Source organism: Notechis scutatus, chromosome Z, assembly GCF_049901735.1.
Source record: "Notechis scutatus isolate UNSWTSFEM ecotype Mainland chromosome Z, rNotScu1.2, whole genome shotgun sequence".
NCBI classification, from domain to species: Eukaryota; Metazoa; Chordata; class Lepidosauria; order Squamata; family Elapidae; genus Notechis; species Notechis scutatus.
This window is the reverse complement of record NC_142025.1, coordinates 85,511,455-85,533,892: the sequence shown is the minus strand read 5'-3', so window position 1 is coordinate 85,533,892 and position 22,438 is coordinate 85,511,455. Positions and strand designations below refer to the sequence as shown.

The window sequence follows — 22,438 nt, the reverse complement described above, 5'->3', positions numbered from 1 at the left end:
AAAGTGACAAGGGCAGTAGGATTAATGACACAGGAACACGCAGATTAACTATTGAAAATCACTGTGGCAGGAAGTGGCAGAAAAATAAAGTGAACTGCTCAAATGATATGAAGTCTTGGCTATTATAGCAATTGTAATTTCTTGCATGCATGCCTTGTAACACCTGCAATATATGTGTCATTAAGAAATAGACGGCAAACTTAAAATATAAAGATCAGTGACAAAATGACCAATCTTTGCCAAAGTAGGTTCACGATACTTCTTAATTGCTGGCATAGATCACTACACAGATATCCAGGCCTCCACTGCCTAGCTTACTCTTCCTGTTTTAATCTGTCTTCATCAATTATATGCTAATGGAACTGTATATTAAATGCTAAGTAATACAAAATTGCCAGAAATGTATACAGGAAATACAGGTTTGGATTATTTTAAAATGCCTGTAGATATTTCTCTTCATTATCCACTCTGAGACTTCCTCAACAGAAATATGTTTAAATAAGCGCAAGTGCAAGTGAATATAGCATAAGACAGAAAAAAGCCTTTTAAGAATGTTAAAAATAAGCCACAGAAATTGGTACATTGATGTTAATCTAGCCAGATTCCTGTAGAAAGGAGGAAGCTGGACTTAATGATTTATAATCAGAACTAAATCCAAAATGTCCATTGCTAAGCAAAGCAGTTTTTAATAAGAGCATTGCCTGATTTTTATGAGCTTTTTGCCACAGTTGTTAAGTGAATGATTGCATTGTCATAAATACATGCCAATTGCCAAGTATCTGAGTTTTGATCTTGTGACCACGGATACTGCAACGATCCTAAGATTGCAAAATGTAAACGTTAAAAGTTGTAACTTTGAACTTTGAAATGAATAGTTATAAACCCAACAGCATAGAAAGAATCCCTTCTCTTTGAAGTCTCCATGGGCAAACAGACAACAATATAAATTCAATAAATAAACTACTTCCAGATATAAGTTACAGAAAGAGAAAAACTGACAGATTTAAGATAATTTATTGTTACAAGAAGAAAATACTCCAGACAGGAAAAAGCACACTACAAATTGATTAATTGCTCCTGAGTGCCCCAAGAGATATAGTCAGGCCGAGTGGCAGCATGATATTCATCAATCAACTCCTGGACAATCTTTCGGGAGTCATCAAGTTCATCAAAATTCTCTTTGAACATGTCTTCTTTTCGGAACTGTTCCAGGAAGGCTTCACGCTTGCGCAGTTTATCATATTGATGGCAGGTGCGCTCAAAGAGCTAGATGAAAAGAACAACTGGTCAAAAAAGGCATAGGAGAGGATTTTACAGAGAAGGAGTAGAGTAATCATATAAACCTCTAACAATGCCAAGCAACCTTCATTGGAACAATAAAATAAAATGCTGGATTGCTCTTTTCAGTTCTAAGTATAATACAGTAAGAGCAAGAGGATTTCTTATTATGGTTCTATTTTTCTTAAAAGGGAGAAGGAAGATGCAGTTAGTAAAATGGTGCCATCCAGCATAAATTATTACTCTGTAGTTTGAGAGACCCAGACCTAGAGCCAGGCATACAGTAATATGATGGGAGATCAACTGGAGTTTTATTTTGAGAAATTAGGGTTTATTTTTATTCTGCTGTATTTTGTTGTAAATACTGGTGTTTGCAGGGCTAATATATTAAGCAGTAAAACACTAATTAGTAAATTTAAAATCATTTAAAAATAATATGCTGAAAGAAAAACTAAGCTACGTGGTGCTCTCTGTACTTGTTTTCTTGCAGACGTTGCATTACCTAAATTAGGTATCATCAGTGCTAGTAAGGAGTGCAGTTTGCTGTCAGTTTATATTCTAATCTAGTGGCTTTCCGTCTGTGCTGGTGGGGAATGGTCTAATAGGTTGTTCGGTTGGGCTGTTTACTTGTTTGGCAGTTTCTTCATTGGGATATTGTTTACGTAATTATTGGTCTGATGTTAGCCTTGAGCTCAGATGGTAAAAACAAAACCAATTTTGACTAATCAGTTTCCAAATGCATTAAGGCAGTCCAACCAAAGATTTGGAATAATGTAGTTTGTGATATGAAGAAGTACAGTCAGGTTTATGTTTTTGGAAAATGACTTTCAATTGGCAAATCAAAAGTTAAAACTTGCTATACAAGTCTCAAAAAAAATATAATCCATCAAGAACAAGTTGTACAACCTCTCCCAAATTGCTACAAATTCTAACTATCAGTTTCTTCAACTTATCAAGATGGTATTTCATTTGTTCACCCCTTCGTATGATGTAGAACAGTGGTAAATGAATAATTGAAATTGGAAGTATAGCCCACTGTCATCTCCATGTTTATGACACTTCAATTCAAGACTTAAAATAGAATCATGCAGCAGTCTCAGAAGGAGGTTTAAATGCATATATCAGAGGTGTCAAACTGGATTTCTTCGAGGGCCGGATCAACATTGTAGTTCTCCGCAGGCCAGCTGATGGGGCAGAGGGAGATGGGACAGATGCCTCCTGCGGCACCCTCCCGCCCAAAACAGGATGCATGAGGGCTGCATGAGGGGCCCATCCCCATTTTTGGCCTAGACAGTTTCCTGCAGAACTCTGCTGGCCAGAGGCACCCTGGACCAGTCCTTTGCTATTTCTAGGCCAGCCCCGTGAGCCAGATTTAAGCACCCTGCGGGCTGGAGTTTGACACCCCTGGCATAGATGGAACCTGTAATATAATGCAGTTGAAAGGTCCTAAGCTTTTCTGACTCGTTTCCAATCAATTACAATGCTCATTAATCTCAAAAGAAGAAATTATGATAGATTTTCCAACCATATTAATATTCTCAGTTCCTCAGATGACTATGCAAATTACTTCAATTCAGAAGATTGAGAAAAATGTGTGCTTCTCTATTCCAGAGTTGAGCAAAAATGCAAATAAGATTACCAATTAAAGCATAAAAATGGCTATTAGAAACCTTCACTCTCAAGAACAGTATCATCCCAACAATTGCCCTCCACATGTTAAAAAAAGCATTTTTGATAATCTGATCCTAATTACATAATTTTAAGCTTCTCATCTATAGTAACTTTTTCTCAAAGATATCACCTGATTTTTACCCTATAGATCAGATATATACCCCACAAAATATATGAGAGACATAGCTATTGTCATTGTAAGCCCCCTAAACTGCACCAGGTTAAAATTGTCCCAGCATGTTCCCTCAAACAGTACACTGTAACTATTTCAAACAAGCAGCTGAGATCCATTTCCCAAGCAGGGAAAGTTAAATATAAACATAATCCTGGTATCAGATTCATATACTGTGATGACTCCCCCACGAACCCCCAGATTTCAGTTTGGAGGAGGAACCAGGCCCAGACACGTCAGGATGGGAATTAGTAAATGGCTGAGAGTAGCCATCTGAGAGTGATTTGGCTGAAGCACAGCTACAGCAGGACGGCCCTTAGGCTTCAGGTGGGAAAAGCATGCAGCTGCAGCTGGTTAGTGAGGAACTGCTTTCTGATCTGAAAATATGTAGGGCAAAGAAAAGGCAGTAGGAATGAAGGTCAACCCAATTACACTTGAGGAGACAACCTCTTGATGGGCTGTACCAGAGGCTGGCTATTTAGCTCAGCAGATAGATGGAGATGATGCTGGGAAAAATGCGTCCTAGCTGCATGTTTCCTGGTCATTGTGATTCCTATCTTGACTTTGGATTGTGCCTTGTGAATCCTCATGTATCGTGGATTTAATTTAGCTTGGAGGATTTATCTTGTTTGGGAAACTTTCAGATGCCTTGTGGACTCATTGGCCATTGCTCTGTGGACTAGCATTGGTCTGCTTTTGGGTGGATTTAATTGGCACAGTTCTGGGGTTTTGGTGAAGGGAATTGCTGAGGAATTTTAATAAACCTATTAAACTACTGTTAAACGTGCATGCGAATGAGCAGGACAGTACACATATTCAGTCTGGATGAATTACTGAACAGAGCATTTTTTTTCAGTAATCTGTGCTGAATAATAGCAAGGAAGATCTGATTGCAAAGGATAAGGCATTTTCCAACCAAAAGCCACTGCTGTATTCTGAAGTCTGATTAGTCCTATTTGCTTGATCAGAAATATTAGATCAACAAATACATCCAGGATCAAGTCCCTGATGGTTGATGTTTATCTTTATTCTCTTGATGTTAAGGAACAATTCCTGTAGATCAAATAGGCTTATTTGCAGGGAGGGAATCCAGAGAAGGAAAAGACTTGAGTAAATTGAGTCATCAGAAACACATTCCCCAGCTCCAATCACTGTTCATCTGAACTGCTCCTGCATATTTCTTTGTTGCCTTGGCTGTCCCTGCTTTGTGGCAGCCATGATGGCTGCCTGTTCTCTTCGTCAAGGGAGACGGAAGAAGCCCTGAGTCCAGCAGGAGAGTTGCTGCTCTCCCCGAGCTGCAGGGTGCCCCTCTTTTCTTCACCACCCCTAGAGGGTGGCTTTAGCTCCTTTCAGAGCCCTCCAACAGGGAGAACTCGGCGTGGGAGCATACAACGTAAGGTACCCTGGAATTTAAAATATAAAAAGATAACATTGTTCCCAAAGAAGATTTTGAAGCAGCGAAGGAGAGAGGCAAGGGAAAGGACTTGGGTTTTTTTTTCTTTCCTTCCTTATACTGACAGCTAAGAGACATAAGCAAGAAATTGAAAAAATCCACTTTGACATCAATGGGCATTTAAGCTGAAAATAAAATGTCAAAGGGATAATAAAGATTTCCGGATACTTAAAAGCTTTTAAAAGCAGGAAAGGAGAGAAAAAGAATAAAAGGGCAGGATCTGGAAAAATGGAGGAGACTGCCTGGAATTAAAAGGAATTTACAGAAGAAAAAACATTCTTTGGATTACTTGGTGATCTTTGGATTTTTGGTTATTGCATTTAAATGACTAAAATCAATTGGGTGGTTGTTTAAAAGTGTTTAAAATGACACCACTTTTAGAAGAACTGAAAATGGAACTTAAAAAGTACAAAGAAGATGCACAAGAAGGGAGAGGTTCTTTTGGCTTCCTATTTCAACTCTTAGAAATGGAGCTCTGGAACTATGAGAAACAACAAGAAACGCTTGCAGAACAAAGAAGATTGGGACAAACAAGAAGCCATCTTTAATGATCAAGTAATTTTATGTGGGGGGAAAAGGAAAGGGGGGAAAGAGAATGAAAAGTTTAAGATTTGAAAAAACAACCAAAAAAAAAGAAGAATAGTTTGAAAAATAAGCATAATATTAGAAAGCAACAGAAGAGGGGATTACAGAAGAGAGAATTAGAAGTAGAAAGACAAGGAGGAAAAAAGGGAAGGGAGAAGAAGAGGGGGAAGAAGAAAAGGAAAAGAAGTTATAAAGAACAGAAACAAGATATAAAGAAACAGAGAAAAGGTATAAGAATTGAAAGTATAAACCTGTTTAGAGACAATGGGTGAAAACTTAATTGTAAAAGGGATTCTGCAAAGGTACATAAGATAGTATTGTTATATTACAAATAGAAATAATTTTAGAAAATATGATTAAAATGATGGATAAAATATTTATCATAATCTAGTGGAATGTTTGTTAATAAATAAAAGAAATAAAGTGAATGAGAGAATTAAATCAGGAAAGGATGGGAAAATTTTAACTATTATTCATGAACATGTTAAGATTTTAATGAATATTAATGATAGAATTGAATTGGAATGGAATGAGTGCTTTATTTACACACACACACACACACACACACACACACACACACATACACACACACATATATATATATAAATGTTATAATCTTAAAGTATACATTGAAGCTTAAATAAGAGTTGAATGGATAAAATTAAAAGATATAAAGATGTCATACTCCAATTAGTAACTACAGGGGAAAATTTGTTTAATGAGAACAGATAATATGAAATTGAAACAGGACAGACAAAAGTATAATATAATGATTTGAATTGAGATGAGATAATCAAAATAAAGTTGAGAAAATTAAAAGAGGGGAAAAATTATGTTGAAAATGTAAAACAGGAATAAGATATGGAACAGAACCCAAAAATGAGCATGAAATTGAGTTTGTGTTTGTATGAAGTGATAACCCGGGACCATGCTATTTTCAAAAAAAGATGTTTTATTTGTATTATGTTTTTTTCTTTGTGAAATTTTCAAAAATAAAATTTTCAAAAAAAAAAAAAAAGTTTAGAAAACATTTTGATGAGAGAAATAAACAACATTCATCTGGAGGACTGTGGTGACACTAGTTACTTTATGATTACTGGAGACTCTATTATGAGAATAAAGAAAACTTTAAGGAAAACAAAGTGATTTTTTTATTTGCAGAAGCTTCCTAGACCAGGGGTCCTCAACCACGGTCCGCATGGACCGCTACCGGTCCGCGGAACATTTCCTACTGGGCCGCCGGTTTGCTGGGCGCCATCTTGTTTGACGAGAAAGTGCTTCTGGGTGAGCTTTTCCGGTTGGAAAGCGCGCTTGGGTCCTGAAGGAATCTTGCGCCTTAGTTTCATCAAGGGGGCTTCAATGAAACTAAGGCGCGAGATTCTTTCAGCACCCAAGGCAAGGCGAGCCGAGCGACCGTCCAAGCGAAGCCCATCGACAAAGGTACAAAGGAGAAGTTGAAGGTGGCAGGGAGAAGCGGGGGACGGCTGGCTGGCTGGTCGCTCGGCTCGCCTTGCCTTGTCATGCGTGCTGATGCTGGTACCGGGCCGTGGATCATTTTGTGATGCCGGTACCGGGCCGTGGCACAAAAAAGGTTGGGGGCCACTGTCCTAGACTACCCTGTTTCTCCAACAATACGGTCCACCCCAAAACGAAGGCCCAGCACTGTTTTGTGCGCATGCAGTTAAATTAAGGCCTGCCCTCAAAATTTAGGCCTATTTAAGTGCATGCGCAGCCGTTTACAACATGAGGTGAGGAGGCATGAGGGGGAAGAGTGGAATGGGGGGGAAACTTGCCCAACTCACACCACGCGACTCGTCTGTCCATCGTATTGCACTCCCTTGCCTCTGTAACACCACTTTTTTTGATCCTTGCTTTTCCTGCCACAGTCATTGCTCATCCAAAGCCCCCCGTCACCTTCCCCCCCGCTTTCTTTCTCACACACAAGAAAAGCGAGCAAGAAAAAGAAAGGGAGAAGGGGGGCACTTTTGAACATGTCCAAGACTTTTCACGTTGTCATGATCAGCCCCTGCCATGGATGTGTGTGTGTGTGTGTGTGTGTGTGTGTGTGTGTGTATGTGTGTGTGTGTGTGTGTGCAGGGAGGTTGTTTCTAGCAGAATTAGGGAAAAGAGGGCGTGAAGTGGAAGAGATTTTCCCCATGAGAATGGGGAATGCAATGCTTGTAGGGTGTGATTTATCCAGGCTGCCCTCTCCTGTTATCTCTGCAGCCTTTGGGGAAACTTGTGGGGAAAGGTTAGGTTTACTAAGATACGCTTCTATGGTGGATTTTTGATTTTTCCCAATTCGCTTGCTGGGTGGGGAGGGTCCATTCTCCTCTAGCCTCGGCCTTTTCTCTTTGGCTCATAGCTTCCAAAGTTTTCCCAGTCTCTGAATACACACGCGCATGGGGAGGGCCTCCACAAAGCAACATCCCAATTTATTAAAAATCCACCAAACAACCCTTTTGCAACTTACCAACTGCATGGCAAATCCCAGCCACCACCACCCCTTTTTTTCCTCCAAGGACTGGTATGTGTCAAGACAATCCACACACCTTTGATCTGAGCTGTTTACAAAAGGACAAGTGGTCAATTAAGGAAACAAAGAGGAAGAGATAAGGACTCTGTCTTTTGCAGGAAGATGCAAATCTGAAGTTAGATTATATGCAGTTAGATTATATGACTTGACTAAGAGTCTGGAAGAAATAAGAAAGCTATCATTTCTCCACATGCTCTGTAGCCATTGGGAGACTGGGAAAATTCTGGAAGCTGTGAGCCAAACAAAAAAGGCAGAGGCTAGAAGAGAATGGACGCCCACTCCCCACCCAGCAAGCGAATTGGGAAAAGTCAAAAATCCGCCATAGAAACGTAACTTAGTGAACCTAACTTTTCCCCATAAGTTTCCCCAAAGGCTGCAGAGATAACAGGAGAGGGCAGCCTGGATAAATCACACCCTACAAACATTGCGTTCCCCATTTTCATGTGGCAGGGGTTGATCATGACAATGTGAAAAGTCCTGGATGTGTTTCAAAGTGCCTCCCCGCCCCCTTCTCCCTTTCTTTTTCTTGCTCGCTTTTCTTGTGTGTGAGAAAGAAAGTGGGGGGGAGGGCGATGGCGGGGGGGGGGGGGCTTTGGATGTGCGAAACTTTGGCAGGGAAAGCAGGGATCAAAAGAAGCGGCGTAGTGGCCAGGCTTGCCAAGCTTTCCAGAGTAGACTATGGCAGGCTACAGATAGGCAAGCAAGGAGTGTGGGGCACTCCTTATGGCCATTAAAGAAGGGTGCAGGCGGGGGCGGGGAATTAAGCACCCCTCGAAAAGACGGCCTAGCCATTTTTTCGGGGGTCTAACAACATTAAGGCCCAGCCTTATTTTCTGAGAAACACGGTACTTAAATGGAATTGATTAATAATCCTGAGATGTAAAGAACTATGATTATTGAACTTTCTGAGGAATAACATTGGACTGGAATATATTGTTTTTGGACTCAAGAGGGTGACTTATTAAATTAAGACAAGATGCTCCATTAGGGGGAAAGGAGTGAGATTAAATGGTGTTGATGTTTCAAAGCATTAGGGGGTACTATGGAAAAGATTACAGAAAGTACCTAATGCAAGGTATATATGGGAAAATAGAAAATATGCTACAACTGATGAATGAAGATCAAACAGTCCAGGAAAGAGCGAGATAGCAGAAAGAACGGAAGACAAGACAAAATGGACAAACCAGCAAACAAAGCAACTAGATGGGAAGGAGAAGACAATAAAGACAATAATGACTGATGAAATAAACTTAGGGGAAAGCATTTTAAGAGATTTTAAAATGGAATTGGATAACCTGGAAGATACTTTTGAAAGGGAGATAGAGGTTTGGGTGGATACTCTGGAGACCTGACAGCTTAGGAGGATAGAGATGGGAGAAATATTCAGTTTGAATAGTGAAGATACAGGTGTTGATATAGATAAAAATCCAAGAGAGGAGTATGGGAGGCAAGTTAAAAAAAACACAAGAATTGAAGTATTAAGATGATCAAGAGATGATGAATAGAAAGGATTCCCCCGCCCCTCAATATAATGATGGCCTGATTAGAAATTTGAATAGAGGTAGAAATAAGAATACACACCTTTATATTAAAAGCAATAGTTAGATGGAAAGATTGGAGGTTCAAAGAAGGTATTTTAAGGTATTCTTAAATAATAGGAAGACTGGTATATACTTGAATGGTATATTGTGACTTTGAACAACCAAATAATGAAGGGTTATGCCTTATAGAAACATGTGCATTAATATTAGGATTAGCAATGGTGACCTGATTAGAAGTTAGAACAGAGGTAGAAATAAGAAATAGGGGAAATATTAGCAGATATAATTTTTTAAATAATAGAATATAAGTAATAATTTGATGGAAAAGATTAGAGGTTGAAAGATGGTACTACCATATATACTTATAACATCACTGGCATTAAAATGAAATATTGAAATATTGAATAACTACTTTAAAAATATGTATATTAATACTAGGATTATATAAGTTTGATTAATATAACAACTATTATGATTAAAATTATTGATGTTTGTATCAAAATGAATTATATCCAGGGACCACACTGTTCATGTATTGAAATTGATGCATACTTAAAAATAAAAATCTGATAAAACTTGGGGAAAACAACACTTTTCCCATCCTACATTAGCAAACAGCCCCTCTCAATTCACACAAAAAATAAGTATGCTATATTTCCCCCATAATTATTCACCAGAAATTTCATAACATAAAATATTCTTTCAAGTACTGTCACATTTCTTGAACCTGTATTTCTTCCTCCTCAAGGAATAAATGTAAACTATTTCTGAATCATGAACTCTATACTTAGAAAACGGATATTAGTTCAAAGCCATTAGTGTGAGAAAAAGTGAGAAATCATCTACTAAATTCTGAATTTAATTTTAAAAAGGGCACAGAACCAATGTTATGTAGTTTCTTGAGAAATAGTGATATGTCAACACAGTGGAGGCAATGGTATGGCTGTTGTTGTTCTGTTTCAGTCCTGTCCTCTATTGGGCCACTATCAACAACTCAGTCTCCAGTGGTGGCATATAAATGGGAAGTGGCTGGAGTGGTAGATTGATGGAAATAAATAAGAGTTGTGCAGAATCTTCAAGTCAATCTCAAAGAACTACTTTGGTTTATATAGGAGAATGGATATTCTATCTGTCTGCAAAGTTTTACAATTATATCTTTCCACAAATGTAGATCTTGGAAAATGGCATGGTTGTTTTATAAGAGTATCCTATATTTCTACTCCTCTGATTCCAAAGCACCTTTGGGATATAAAATCTGAACTGCTGCACATCTCCATGCTACTATCTCCCATACAAGAACAATAAGTTTCTAAATAATTACAACCTTAATGGTCCCATTCAAACTTACCGAGGAAATGTTGGTATGATTAGCCATCATGAGACCACTGACCCTGTGGGCTGATGGTAAGTATGGAGATTTCCTTGAAAGTGCCACTTGGATGCTGGCAGGGCCCCAAGGAATGAAGTTGGCCAGTTTCCTCTCTCGGATCCGCTGTAAACTTTTATGGACCTGATGAGGGGCAAATGGTTTGTAAGTATGGGTATGTATATAAATATATTTATTCAACCGTAGTGAGGAATAACAATAGTAGAAAAGCTTCTTGCAAAAAGTAACCTTGAAAAAATGTTCACTCAATATATCATTAATTTGAGAGTGTGACCAAGAATAATGCACAGGGATTTCTAATTCATCAACCCAAAAGCTCACAGGCTATCTCTGCCTCAAATCAATACTTATACATTATACAGATTTGACATAAAAAGTATAATTATTTGATCATTGCTATTGTCAGAAGCGATAGGCTTTAATAATACAACTAAAACAATTGCCCAATATTTCTCAAGCTATTGACCTGGGTTGGATCCACTTCCCCTTGGATGATGTTAAGGATGGCAATGTAGCAATGGTTTGTCTGCCTATCACGTCCCATGGATACCATCACATTTTTAGGTTGCAATAACCGACGCATGACATCAAGGACAGTAGTTTTCCTCACACTGGCCACCTATGGGCAAAATAAGACATAAATATAGCATTTATTCAGTGGAAGAACTGAAGATTGTCTTGTACACAAAAGAAAAAATGATTACACACAGAGAATGGGAGGAATCTTCATTTAAAGAATTTATTCAGAGGCCCATAGCTGGTTTCATGCATTAAAGCTATGAAACATTAGTTCCAATCCAAAACTTAGACCAAATGACAGAATCACACACCACTTTTACAAGATGACTTTTCCTGAATCCAGAAAATTAGGATTCCTTTTTATGAACTCTTTGTTTCCTTAAATAGTAACAGAAAGAAAATAGAAATATAAATTAGCTATTCTGACAGAGTAAATACTTAAATTTAGAAAAGCAGACAAATCATGTAAGAGCATCCCATCTTCAAAAGGAAGGTGATGAGAAGAGGAAAAAAGCACAGCAAAAATCTTGTGCACGCCCCCCCTTAAACACCATGCAACAGATACCCTTTGAATCATTAGCCTTTGCAACCTGCCTCTTGGCATCTTGTCCCGTTGCTTGTTGAAAAGAATGAAAAATGAAGACAGCTGACATTCTGGGAACATGGCTGCATGAATATATCTCAGGAAAGCTCATGCTTTTATTGCTAGTATTATATCTTCAATAATTTCATAGCAAATTGCAGGTTGGGCAGTATGGCCGATTCAAATAATATCAAAGTACTATGGCCTTGCTTGAAAACCTTAATTTGCTGTGTAAAACCAATCACTGTATTTTTCAAATCAAGGTTATTTTTCTTTGTGCCCGCCCTAAAACTTGCAATAGAGACAAATCATCACACTAGGACATCACTGAGTAAGTAAAATTTGATTTGAAGGACATTCAGGAAGCTATAGATACGTCAATCTTCTACAATATTCAAGGCATCCACTGTTTCTTAAGCTCATCAAAATATTAAAAGAACAGAAAAAAGTACTGTCAGTATATTCATGAACTGGAATAGAGCTCGGTAACAAGGTCAGCCAATGAATACGCATAGCAACTAAATCAGCCAATGAGGATAGTTTGGAAACTGAAACTAGAAGTAGCCTAGGCTGGAAACTGAAACTAAAAGTCACCTAGGTGTGGCTCTATATTAAGCTCTGCAACTCTGCAGCTCTGTTAAGCTCTGCAACTCTGCAGCTATGTTGAGCTCTGAGTCTGTCTATTGAAGATGAAACTAACTTGATTGCTTGCTGAAAACTGGAGCTCTGCTCTGAATTTGCAACATGTTTCTCTTTGAGTTTGCTCCATGTTGGAGAAATCTACAACTGGTTTGTAAAATCTACTTATGTTTATAAAGATGTTAAATGAAGCATCAGCCATCTGTGTTTATTTTTCTGGTGCTGAATTATTGCTGCAAAACTCTCAATAAGTACTATGTATTAGCTGTTTATTTAGGTTGCAAGGATATAAATACGGTGCTGTTGGGATGTATGTACCTATGAGTTTATAATCCCTAATTTATGGTAACTATTGTGTTTCATTCAATAACTGCTGTTAAGCAAAGCATGGTTAGTATGATAGGTAAATCTAGTCTCTGGCCACCCTTTTAACATGGCAATGGTCCAGACATTATTTCTATCCAATCTCATATCATCTGAATATATCACAGAAAATGCAATGTAAAAATGTGTAATGGAGCATGAAGATTCCCAGATCCTGATTTAAAGTCAAATTACTTACACCCTGGTCAGTGGTGAGAGGTGTATATCCTGTGATAAGGAAGTGCAACCTTGGTGTGGGAATAAGGGAGGCAATCAGCCCAATCAAATCATTGTTCATATAACCAGGATAGCGCAATGTGGTGGTACTGGCAGACATTATAGTAGAGACCTATAAAGAAAAGACAGAAGTTTCAGTACATCCTTTCCATAAAATGAAGGAGACAAGTGTAGTTTCTGATATCCTGAAAAATTTGGTCAAAACTCTCCAGAGTTATTCAGAAGTATGTTCAGGAGTTGTACATTTACTTTTCATATTTCAAATGTTGAGAATTTTCAAAATGGGAAATAGATAAAGCACTGTATTTATATTTGCAAGCTCTTCTTACAAATTATTATGGCTAATAAGCTGGGATTGTACATAGGAGAACCGGTTAATTATCTGATCCCATATAGTATTTCTCAGATAAAGAGGCTTGTTGTATGGACAGCAATACTAAAACAATCTGAAAACTGTCATTATCTACAAATGGCCTAAAAATTATCCTCAAAACTGAAAGATAAAAAGAAATTGGGAAAACCAAGAGCCAGCATTCTAGAATAGCTTATTGTTGACAAAAAGTGAGTTCCCATAATTTTAAGATGAGCATAGAAAATGAGTAAGTCACCTATTCTACATTTCAAAACTCACCTTCTTTGATTTAAATTTATGTACAGTCTTCTTCAGAGTGGTATTAATGTTCCAGTTTAAAAATACAGAAAACCAAGGCATTGATGCCTATAGAATTAAATAATGTTCACTTCTGAATTTCTTCCTATCATCTTCATATCTCTATTCAACTCTGCCTTATGAAAACAGTCTTATGCATGACTCAGATCTTAATCTTTCTTTTTCAGAAGCCTGAGGGAGCCTCCCTACATGCTTACCAGTTGGTTGATTTGGGAAAAGGTAGGATTTGGGATGTGCAACCTGTCAGTAGCAATACGATTCAGAGCTGTATTATCTAGAACCACCTGTTAAAAAAGAAAATTAGTTTAAGCATTATTGGACCAAAAAGACAAGAGAGGGCACACTTTTCTTGCTAAATAGAATTGTGAGGTTTACTGAACAAATAAAACAAAAATATAACATTTAAAAGAAAATTAAATCACAGATATAAGGAAGAAAGAGAAAATGGATATAAATATTATTTTAAAGAAGAGCAAAGATTTAAATATAGATTTGTTTGATTTCTGCATCCAGAATGACACTTCTGCAGACAAAAATTGCAATCAATTCCTAAATTAAGAATTTATCAGCATTCTTTGGTTTTTCAGCTGAAGAAAATTCTCATACTATCATTGATCAAAGAAAAAATTAAATTTCATGAAATGTACCAACATACAATTTTTTTGTAGCTACACTGTTTCCTATATGCTTAAATAATAATCTGATTAAATACTTAGCCAAAATGTGATTTCAAACCACTTCCATGTCTTATTGCCAAGAAAAACTATATGGACATTCCACCATATATGTATATGACAATATGCTCCCAGTACTCTGACTAGATGAAGGGAATTTCCTTTCTTCATCAGAGGAAAATACTGGTATTTTCCTATCAATATTTCTTACCACACAATCAGCATTCTGTGTCAGCCGTTTGAGTGTCAAGAGAGAGTTATATGGCTGCACCACTACATCACTCATCTCATCCTGGTTAGGAAAGACAGAATATGTCTGCACCAGCTTCTTGGGGTACCTGTTAAAAAATGGTTACCTATTCAGTATTACAATAAAAGCTAATACATGTAACATATTTCTTTTTGCCCTTGTTGTCTGGATACCACTTTGGAACATACAAATGGATGCAGAAAATCAGAAGTTGGTGTATGAGTACTATAAGAAATTTGTTATTTGGCAGGACAGCTAGTATTGTCTCTAGAAGCCAACTCTGGGTTTTTAATTAATATAACAGGACTAACCATCAAGAAACTACCAATGTTCCATTTCTATTTAACCAGAAAAAGCATTCAGTACTGAGATGTGCAACTGTAGTAACTAACTGACCAAGCTTAGTCTTACTAAAGCCCAGCTTATTGAACAGTTTCATATCAAGAAACCTCTCGTGCAGTGCCCCTGGAGACCATAAGGGATTCCAGGGTGACACCTGTCTCACTGCAATTCCTGCTCCAGAATCTTGGCTGGAAACCACATTCAAAATCCAAACCCTAACTGTAACCCTAACCCTGCCACTCTATTGCTGCCCCCCCCAAGACCCAACACCCCACAAAACAGTAATGAAGAAAGAACCAGTCAGTGACAAGTCATCAGGAAGCAGAAAGGCTACAAAACAGAAGCCTCAACAACCAGAGTGTCTGGCAATTGCCTCCCAGTTCCCGTAAAAGCAATCAATAGCAATCAATAGCACCCAACTGTTATTACTCGACCATCTCCATTTGTATCCCCACTGCACTGGAGCCCCAAGCCAACTGGCACAGTCACATCTTTAGACCCTTATAAAAATATATGAGAGTTGGAGCCAAGCTCACATGGGCGGGGCAAGATGTTCTAGAGGGCAGAAGCAGAGAAGGCCATCCTCCTGGACCCCATCAGCTGGAATAATTGGGCTGATGGGACCCGCAGCATGCCTCCTCTGCTGGCTCAAGTGGCATTCTATTTGTTGCACTCTACTCCAATGTACTAAATCTATCATCTGACTCCCTGCCCCTAGAGAGAGTCTAACTACTGGGGAGAGGCAAAGTTATTCAGCTGCAATATTATGGTAAGGATAGAGGAGTAGGGAATTTTTTTATACAGGTTTACATGATAAGGTATTGTTGGTGAATTGAAACTATAGGTGATATAAAACTGAAACAGGAAAAAAAATCTGTGCCCACCTGTCAAGGTGTCAAAGACTGTATTCCACAGAATTTCTAAATTAAACTATGCCTGTTCTGAATGGACTATACCTTCTAGGAAGTGCCTCCATTGCTAAAATTACAAACAACTATGACCAAAAAAATCATAGTTTCATTCAGCTGGTAAAAACAACCTGGAATAAACTGCAAATGGCAAGAGATTCATGCCCTCCTCTTTCCCCCTTTCTCTGCTTGGGAGACAGTGGTGTGAAATGCAATGTTTGATACATTTGTTTACACCAGCGGTTACCACTGGTGGCCCATGAGAAAATTTTGGTGGTCCGCAAAAAAATTATTTGCATTTTTTATATTGCACTAAATCAGGGGTCCTCAATACGTGCAATGGGCAGGATACGTGCAATGAACATTTGTGTTGCTTCAGAGTCTCCCCCTTTGGGGTCTTTTTGTGTGAGTCAGAGGGGGGCAGAAATTCCAACTTGGGGAATTCAGCCTCCTAGTGCAGGGCTTTGGATGAAAGCTGGAGGGCCTTGTTCTAGTGGGACTGCATTTATGGCCTGGAACTGGCTGACTATCTCAACCGGCTAAGCCTCCAGGCACTGGTACCTGGCCTTGCACTCCCACAGGTCTTCCCTCTGCTTGGAAAGCCTATGCTCTTGGTCCTCAGTGAGGTGCTTCAGCTGAGTCTTCTTCTTCATCAGATCCAATTTGAACTGAGCCAGCTGTTTTGCCAACTCTTTCTCATAGTGGCTGCTTAGCTCCAACAACTGCTTCCTGTAGGGGCCCTAAGAAGCCCGGGCGGGCAGGTTAGAAGTGGGTGGGAGGGAAGGGTCAAGTAACGGCTGGCAAGGCACCCCTCCCCTCAACGTGAGTGAGGTCACTCACGTTGACCATGCCCACCCAGTCGCACGATCACCTAGCCACGCCCATCCAGCCGATCATTAGGCAGATCATATTAGTATCCACGGGATTTAAAATTATGAATTTAGTGGTCCCTGAGGTCCGAAAGGTTGGTGACCCCTCGTTTAGGGGTCTAAATTGGTCTAAATTGGTCTAAATTGGAAGAGGACTTTGGATGCTTGAACAGCAGTTTAAAAAGAATGTTCAATTTCTGAAATATTGCTTGCTCAAGTAAACTTCCATCTTTTATTTAAAATTCAAATAGAAATCTAGTCGCAAAATTAATGATAAATCCTCTAGGAAAAACTAGCAGTTTTGGAAAATGCTATGCATTTATTACATGTTTCGATTTTTTACATGAAATTATAAATTGCACTTTTGCACGGCCATTTGAATTCCTTTTGTAGAGACCTAGTAACTTAAAAGAGTCCAGTTGGGGTAGATCAAATGTACTTTTTTCCTAATTCAGTAAAATATTTATATTTACAGAATGTATTTAAGACATTTCATTAAAAATGCTCTTGAAAAGATCAGTATATCACCACATATACATGTCCAAATATTCATGAATCTGGAAAAAACTACCCTGCAATCCACCATGCCAAAGTTGTTTATTCAAACTTGCCATATCTTGCATCAAATGCAATTAATTATTCATATCCTTCTTTCATTTTGATCAAATCATAGATGCCTCTAACTTTGTGAAAATACATGCCACCTAAGCATAATCTAGAAAATCTGAAATAATGGTCTTACAGTTTAAAGTCTATAACCATATATATATAACCATTCTAACCCTTCGAGATGAACAATATGAATGCAGATGCTGGAAATTCAAAACAAAATCTTTCTTCAAATTGTCACCCAGAAATTATTTTAAAGTAGATATAAACGTTGCTTTTTAGCCACAATTTGGGCTTCTGACTTCAAGTTGATGGCACAGTCATAAGTCCAATAAGACAACACAGTTGTTTCTTTGTTCTCAAACACAACTATAAAATCCAAGTGTTTTTTTGGCAATGAAATGGAGATTGTGAGCAAGCAAGTATGAAGCATAAAAGCAGAAAGACTACAAATTGAACTATTTGTACTTTGGAAAGAAAAAAGAAACTGTTCTTTTCTCCCTATGTACATCTAGGTTATTTGCAGCTAATCAGTTCCACCACAGGAACAATCAAAGAAACAGTAACAATAGAGCGATAAGAATTCTACAATATATGATTCTTTATTATCAATTATAAAGGTGTACACATTGTAATACACAAACAGGCTTGGTGGCTTGCCCATCAATCATTTCTACCAGCTTTTGCTTTTCCAGTGTCAGTGTAAATAAATCAAATTTTTGCACTGTTAGCTCATTTGTAAAATTGGCTTTGGCTGTCAAGATTATTAGGACTAAGAATTGTATTTCCCAGCCAGAATCTAAACAAGAGAAACAGTAAAATATACTTGCCCACTCTCAGCTGAGTGCTGCTTAACTATTGGAGCAGCCTCTTGCTAAGCTCTTGGGAAAAGTCTTTCTTCTCTGGAGTAAGCATTTGCTTGTTAAATAGCACATAGATCCATAAGTGCAGCATTTCACAGCTGATTCAGAGGCATGAACTTTAAATGGTGCAAGTTCTAGGTAGACATCCAAGAGTACCAAGTAGAAACCTGAACGAAGATCTCTGTTTCTCTTCTTGGGCACTGTTATTATATCTTTTTTTTTTTTTCAGTGCTGAGGAGGCCACGGGGGGGTGGGGGAGGCAATGACAGGGTAGACGTAAAACCCTCTTCCGTTGCCATTTCTTCTATACTTCAACTCTTCCAAATTCTTTTGGAAGAATTCTCACCAATTTGTATAAACTTGTCAGCTAAATCATACTCAAAATTGGCTCAATCAGAGTCAAATTATTCTACCCACATCTCTGGCAAATAATTGAAAATCTGATATGTATGGACAAACTCTTCAGTGGCCTCTTCTAGACTGTGAATATATTTGTTGTTCTTGCAAAATCATCAGATGCATTTCTAAATCTCTGTATGAAATGCTGGTAAATGTCCTACACTGTGTTCAATGATGAATACAAATATTCAGTTGCCCCTACTTTCGGAAAGTTCAAAACAATCATCTCAGTGTGATGTGTAGGAAATTCTGCCAGCCATCTGACCATAAACAATTTAGATTGAACTGAATAAGTCAGAATCAATTCTGAGGTCTTCCAAAAGTCTCTGGCAAGCTCCCATGAACACAGTAATATTAATTAGTCTGTCAGTTGCAGTGTTGTGTTAGTTGCCCCATAGCATTTTGCTGGTTGGTTATTTATAAATCTTAACTACAGCTCCATTCAATCATGTCCAATTTTTGAAGACTGCCAGGACAAATCTTGCAGTTTTCTTGGCAACATTTTTCAGAAGTGGTTTGTCATTGCCACCTTCTTAGGGCTGAGAAAAAGTGACTGGCCCAAAATCACCCCACTGTCTTTGTGCCTAAGGCAAGATTAGAATTCAGTCTCCCACTTTCTAGCCTGATGCCTTATGTACTATGCCAATCTAAATTGTTCAAGTGCAAATGAAATGTTGATACTATGTCTAGAATGTACCTGACAGTCCTGTGATAGCTGGAGAGCATTGCAAAAATATGGATAATATTTTAATTTAGAACTTAGTTGAGAAATATAATGCAAAGTAAGCTTTACTTTTAAAATGTTCTGCTTCACTGTTAGTTTTTGGATGAAAAGTACATTAATTAAATTTTTTACTAAAATGTCACATGGAACAGTTTAGACGGTTTTGTATAGGTAATATCTAGCAATTCCTCTTACTACAGAAAAACATATTAAATCAAAAACATATTTAAAAATCATTCTTAAAGTCTATTGAAATATTGCTGAGAAGATTTTTAAAATTTTCAAACAGAATCTATATTTTTTTCCACTTAATTAAGAAGATCTCAGCAAGTACAATATCCCCACTAATGTGGAAAATCAACTGTAATTCTAACTTCAGATTACATCACAGGAACAACTGAAAAAATTACAAATGATCCATTCAGAAATATCTCATAATAACACTAAGGGGATAGTTTCTCCATTGACAATTATAACTTCTGCGTGTTCTTCCCTCTCTGATAAAAAAAGATAATTTACCCATCTCTGCATGCCTACTATTTGTCAGACTCCCAATAAAAGGAAGCTGCTATTCACAATTAATAAAAAAAATATTTTTTTCTAAATTCAGTCCAATGTAAGACTGCCTCCAAGTGATCCAGCACTCTTAGAAGATGCAAATTAGTGAATAATACAAATAATTACAAGCAGTGGTTAGCAATAAGATTCAAAACACTGTGGATCTCTGGGAAGAACAAAAATATTGCTTCTCTGAAATAATCTCAAAATGAAAAATGGGCTACATTTAAAGGATATTTGGCATGTTATTAATCAGCCTAACTTAATTTTCATCAGTGTCTGTTTACCCTTCCTCACAATTTCTGAAAGTTCTGTAGAGTTATAATTCTCAAAACACTGTTATCCAAAAAATAAATAAATGTGATTTTCTTTAGCCAAGACTGAAGAACATTTCTTGCCTTAAGGATCAAAACTGATTGTTTTAATCTTTTTTTGTTTTGTTACAAACCACAAGGCTTGTCCAAGCTGGTGATAAGGTGAGACAGACCTTATTGAGTCAGCTATGTATCTTCCAAATCTGCCAGTTAGCAGATTTCCGCAAAGTAACTTGATTGCTTTATAATTTTCCTACCCAAAAGGAGTATGGCCATGAGCACAAACATATTTGTGGCCATCACTCACCTGTCATTTAACCTCTCCAGAAGGTAAGAGCCCAAGCCAGAGCCAGTTCCACCAGCAATGGAATGACACAGCACAAAACCCTAAAAGAAACAACATTGGAAATAGATACATACTATCCTCTTATGGGAGAACTACCAGTACACATAAATGTATCAGAGGAGAGACATATGGATACTAAAGGTATACAAACACAATCTACATAAGGCAACTTTCTTTCTGAGCACTTATGTCTTAAAAGTTAGCTATTCTTCTTTTCTGCAGCCAAATAACATCCATGCTCCTCAGCACTGGACTGGGACAGTTAACCATGGGCACATGGCTGTGTCCATTTCACAGACATTTATCATCGGCTGGCCCTTTGCCAGCTCTTCTCCCCTGCCAATGCACTCTCCTTTCAGGCAATTTGCCAAAGGATACTTGTTCCCAGCCAATCAGCAGTGCAAAACTAGTAACCAAGCGTCCCCACTCTGCCTTCCGATTGGACGCAGGCACTTTTCAGTTCACATTCCTGAAATGGAAACTGGAACGGTTGGGGGGTGGGAGACAAATGTGTCGTTTCCTTGGCAAGAAGCAGAAAAATACAACTACAAATTCCCATATCACTATGTTATAAAACTAAGTGCTTCTCTTTAATAAAAGCTGCTTATCCCAAAATTATTAGGACTGCCCTGCTGTGATTGTGGGGGGAGGATATGCCTGATATTGATATCCATGCCTGACTTTGAAAATCTGGTGGATTTCAATATCAGGTGTACCCTTGCTCTCCTCCCCGGTATCACCTCAGGGCAGTGATGTGTTCAGAGTCTAATAACTTAGGGATTGCAATCACTGTCCTGATCAAATCCGATCTCATTAATTCCATCAAGGAGAGACAGAGCGAAATGAGAACTTACGTCTAGACATTTGAAAAGAAGTAAAAAATATAAACAGATTGGATTCTGTTTAAAGCTGTGGCAAACCCTTTAAACAGCTTTTGTTATAGAAAGACACACTTAGTTTTATAACATAGAGCTTAATGGGGAACTGCTAGTCCTCATTTTTTAAAAAGAGATGACCTTGTTTGGGGAGGAGGAAAATGGGGGGGAGGTGAAAGAAGAAGAAATGCCTCATATTGAAATCGACCAGAAACATATCCTAAAAAGATCAAGGAAAACATGTCGACTAAGAGAATAATTATTAGTGGCTTATGCTTCTATTTCAAGAAAAAAAATCTTTCTTTTAAAGAGGCTAATGCTATGTAGGGATAGCTACTGAGCTCCCTATGTAGGGATAGCTACTTTCTGAGATTGCAACATTTGTTGCGAACATCTTTCTGGACATTTTCATATGAATAATTCATTTCGTACAATTCCATGTACCTTATGATTCTTGACTCTTGATGAATGTATCTTTTATGTACACTGAGAGCATTTGCAACAAGATAAATTCCTTGTGTGTCCAATCACACTTGGCCAATAAAAAAATTCAATTAACTATCTATTAACTATTAACCATGCGGGGTAGAGGGGGTTTGAGATCCCCCCCCTCACCCTCTTTCTTTCTCTGAGAGCATAACTTTCTTTAATGTTTTCATTTTATTTTCACTGACTACAATACAGAGAATGCGCTCAGTGGGAGAAGCTTTCAGGGCACGGTTGACGTTCCCTTTCAGAGAGGGGGTCCTTCACATTTATCATGCCTCTTCCTTGGAACCTGTGTTATGCAAACTTTTTTGACATATTCTTCAGAATGCAGGAAGCCTGATCCTGAAACTGAAAACAAATTCCTGATTTCCGGATGTGCTTAATCAATCTCTCCCTTTCAGAAGCACCATGAATTTCCACCCGCCAGCCCACTGCCTTGCCATGAATCTGCAGAGTGGGGACACACGGTTATTTGTCTTGTGCTGTGAATTGTCCGGGGACAAGTATCCTTTGGCAAATCACCCAGGAGGAGGATGTGTTGGAAGAACAATGGCAGACCGTTGGGGAGAAACGCTGGCAAAGGG

At 38.2% G+C, this 22,438-nt stretch overlaps 1 protein-coding gene across 1 annotated transcript in view; it reads right to left on the bottom strand.

The window, feature by feature from the left end:
* Positions 1-998: 998 nt before the first annotated feature.
* TUBG1 (tubulin gamma 1) overlaps positions 999-22,438 on the bottom strand; it is a 32,153-nt gene continuing 10,713 nt past the window's right edge. The window contains exons 5-11 of the mRNA XM_026679829.2: positions 20,452-20,531; positions 14,520-14,646; positions 13,832-13,918; positions 12,927-13,076; positions 11,090-11,242; positions 10,585-10,746; positions 999-1,266 (exon numbers count right to left, since the gene is read on the bottom strand). Of these exons, the coding sequence (XP_026535614.1) occupies positions 1,057-1,266; positions 10,585-10,746; positions 11,090-11,242; positions 12,927-13,076; positions 13,832-13,918; positions 14,520-14,646; positions 20,452-20,531 (969 nt within the window). The 3' untranslated portion in view covers positions 999-1,056. The remainder of the gene's footprint in view (positions 1,267-10,584; positions 10,747-11,089; positions 11,243-12,926; positions 13,077-13,831; positions 13,919-14,519; positions 14,647-20,451; positions 20,532-22,438) is intronic.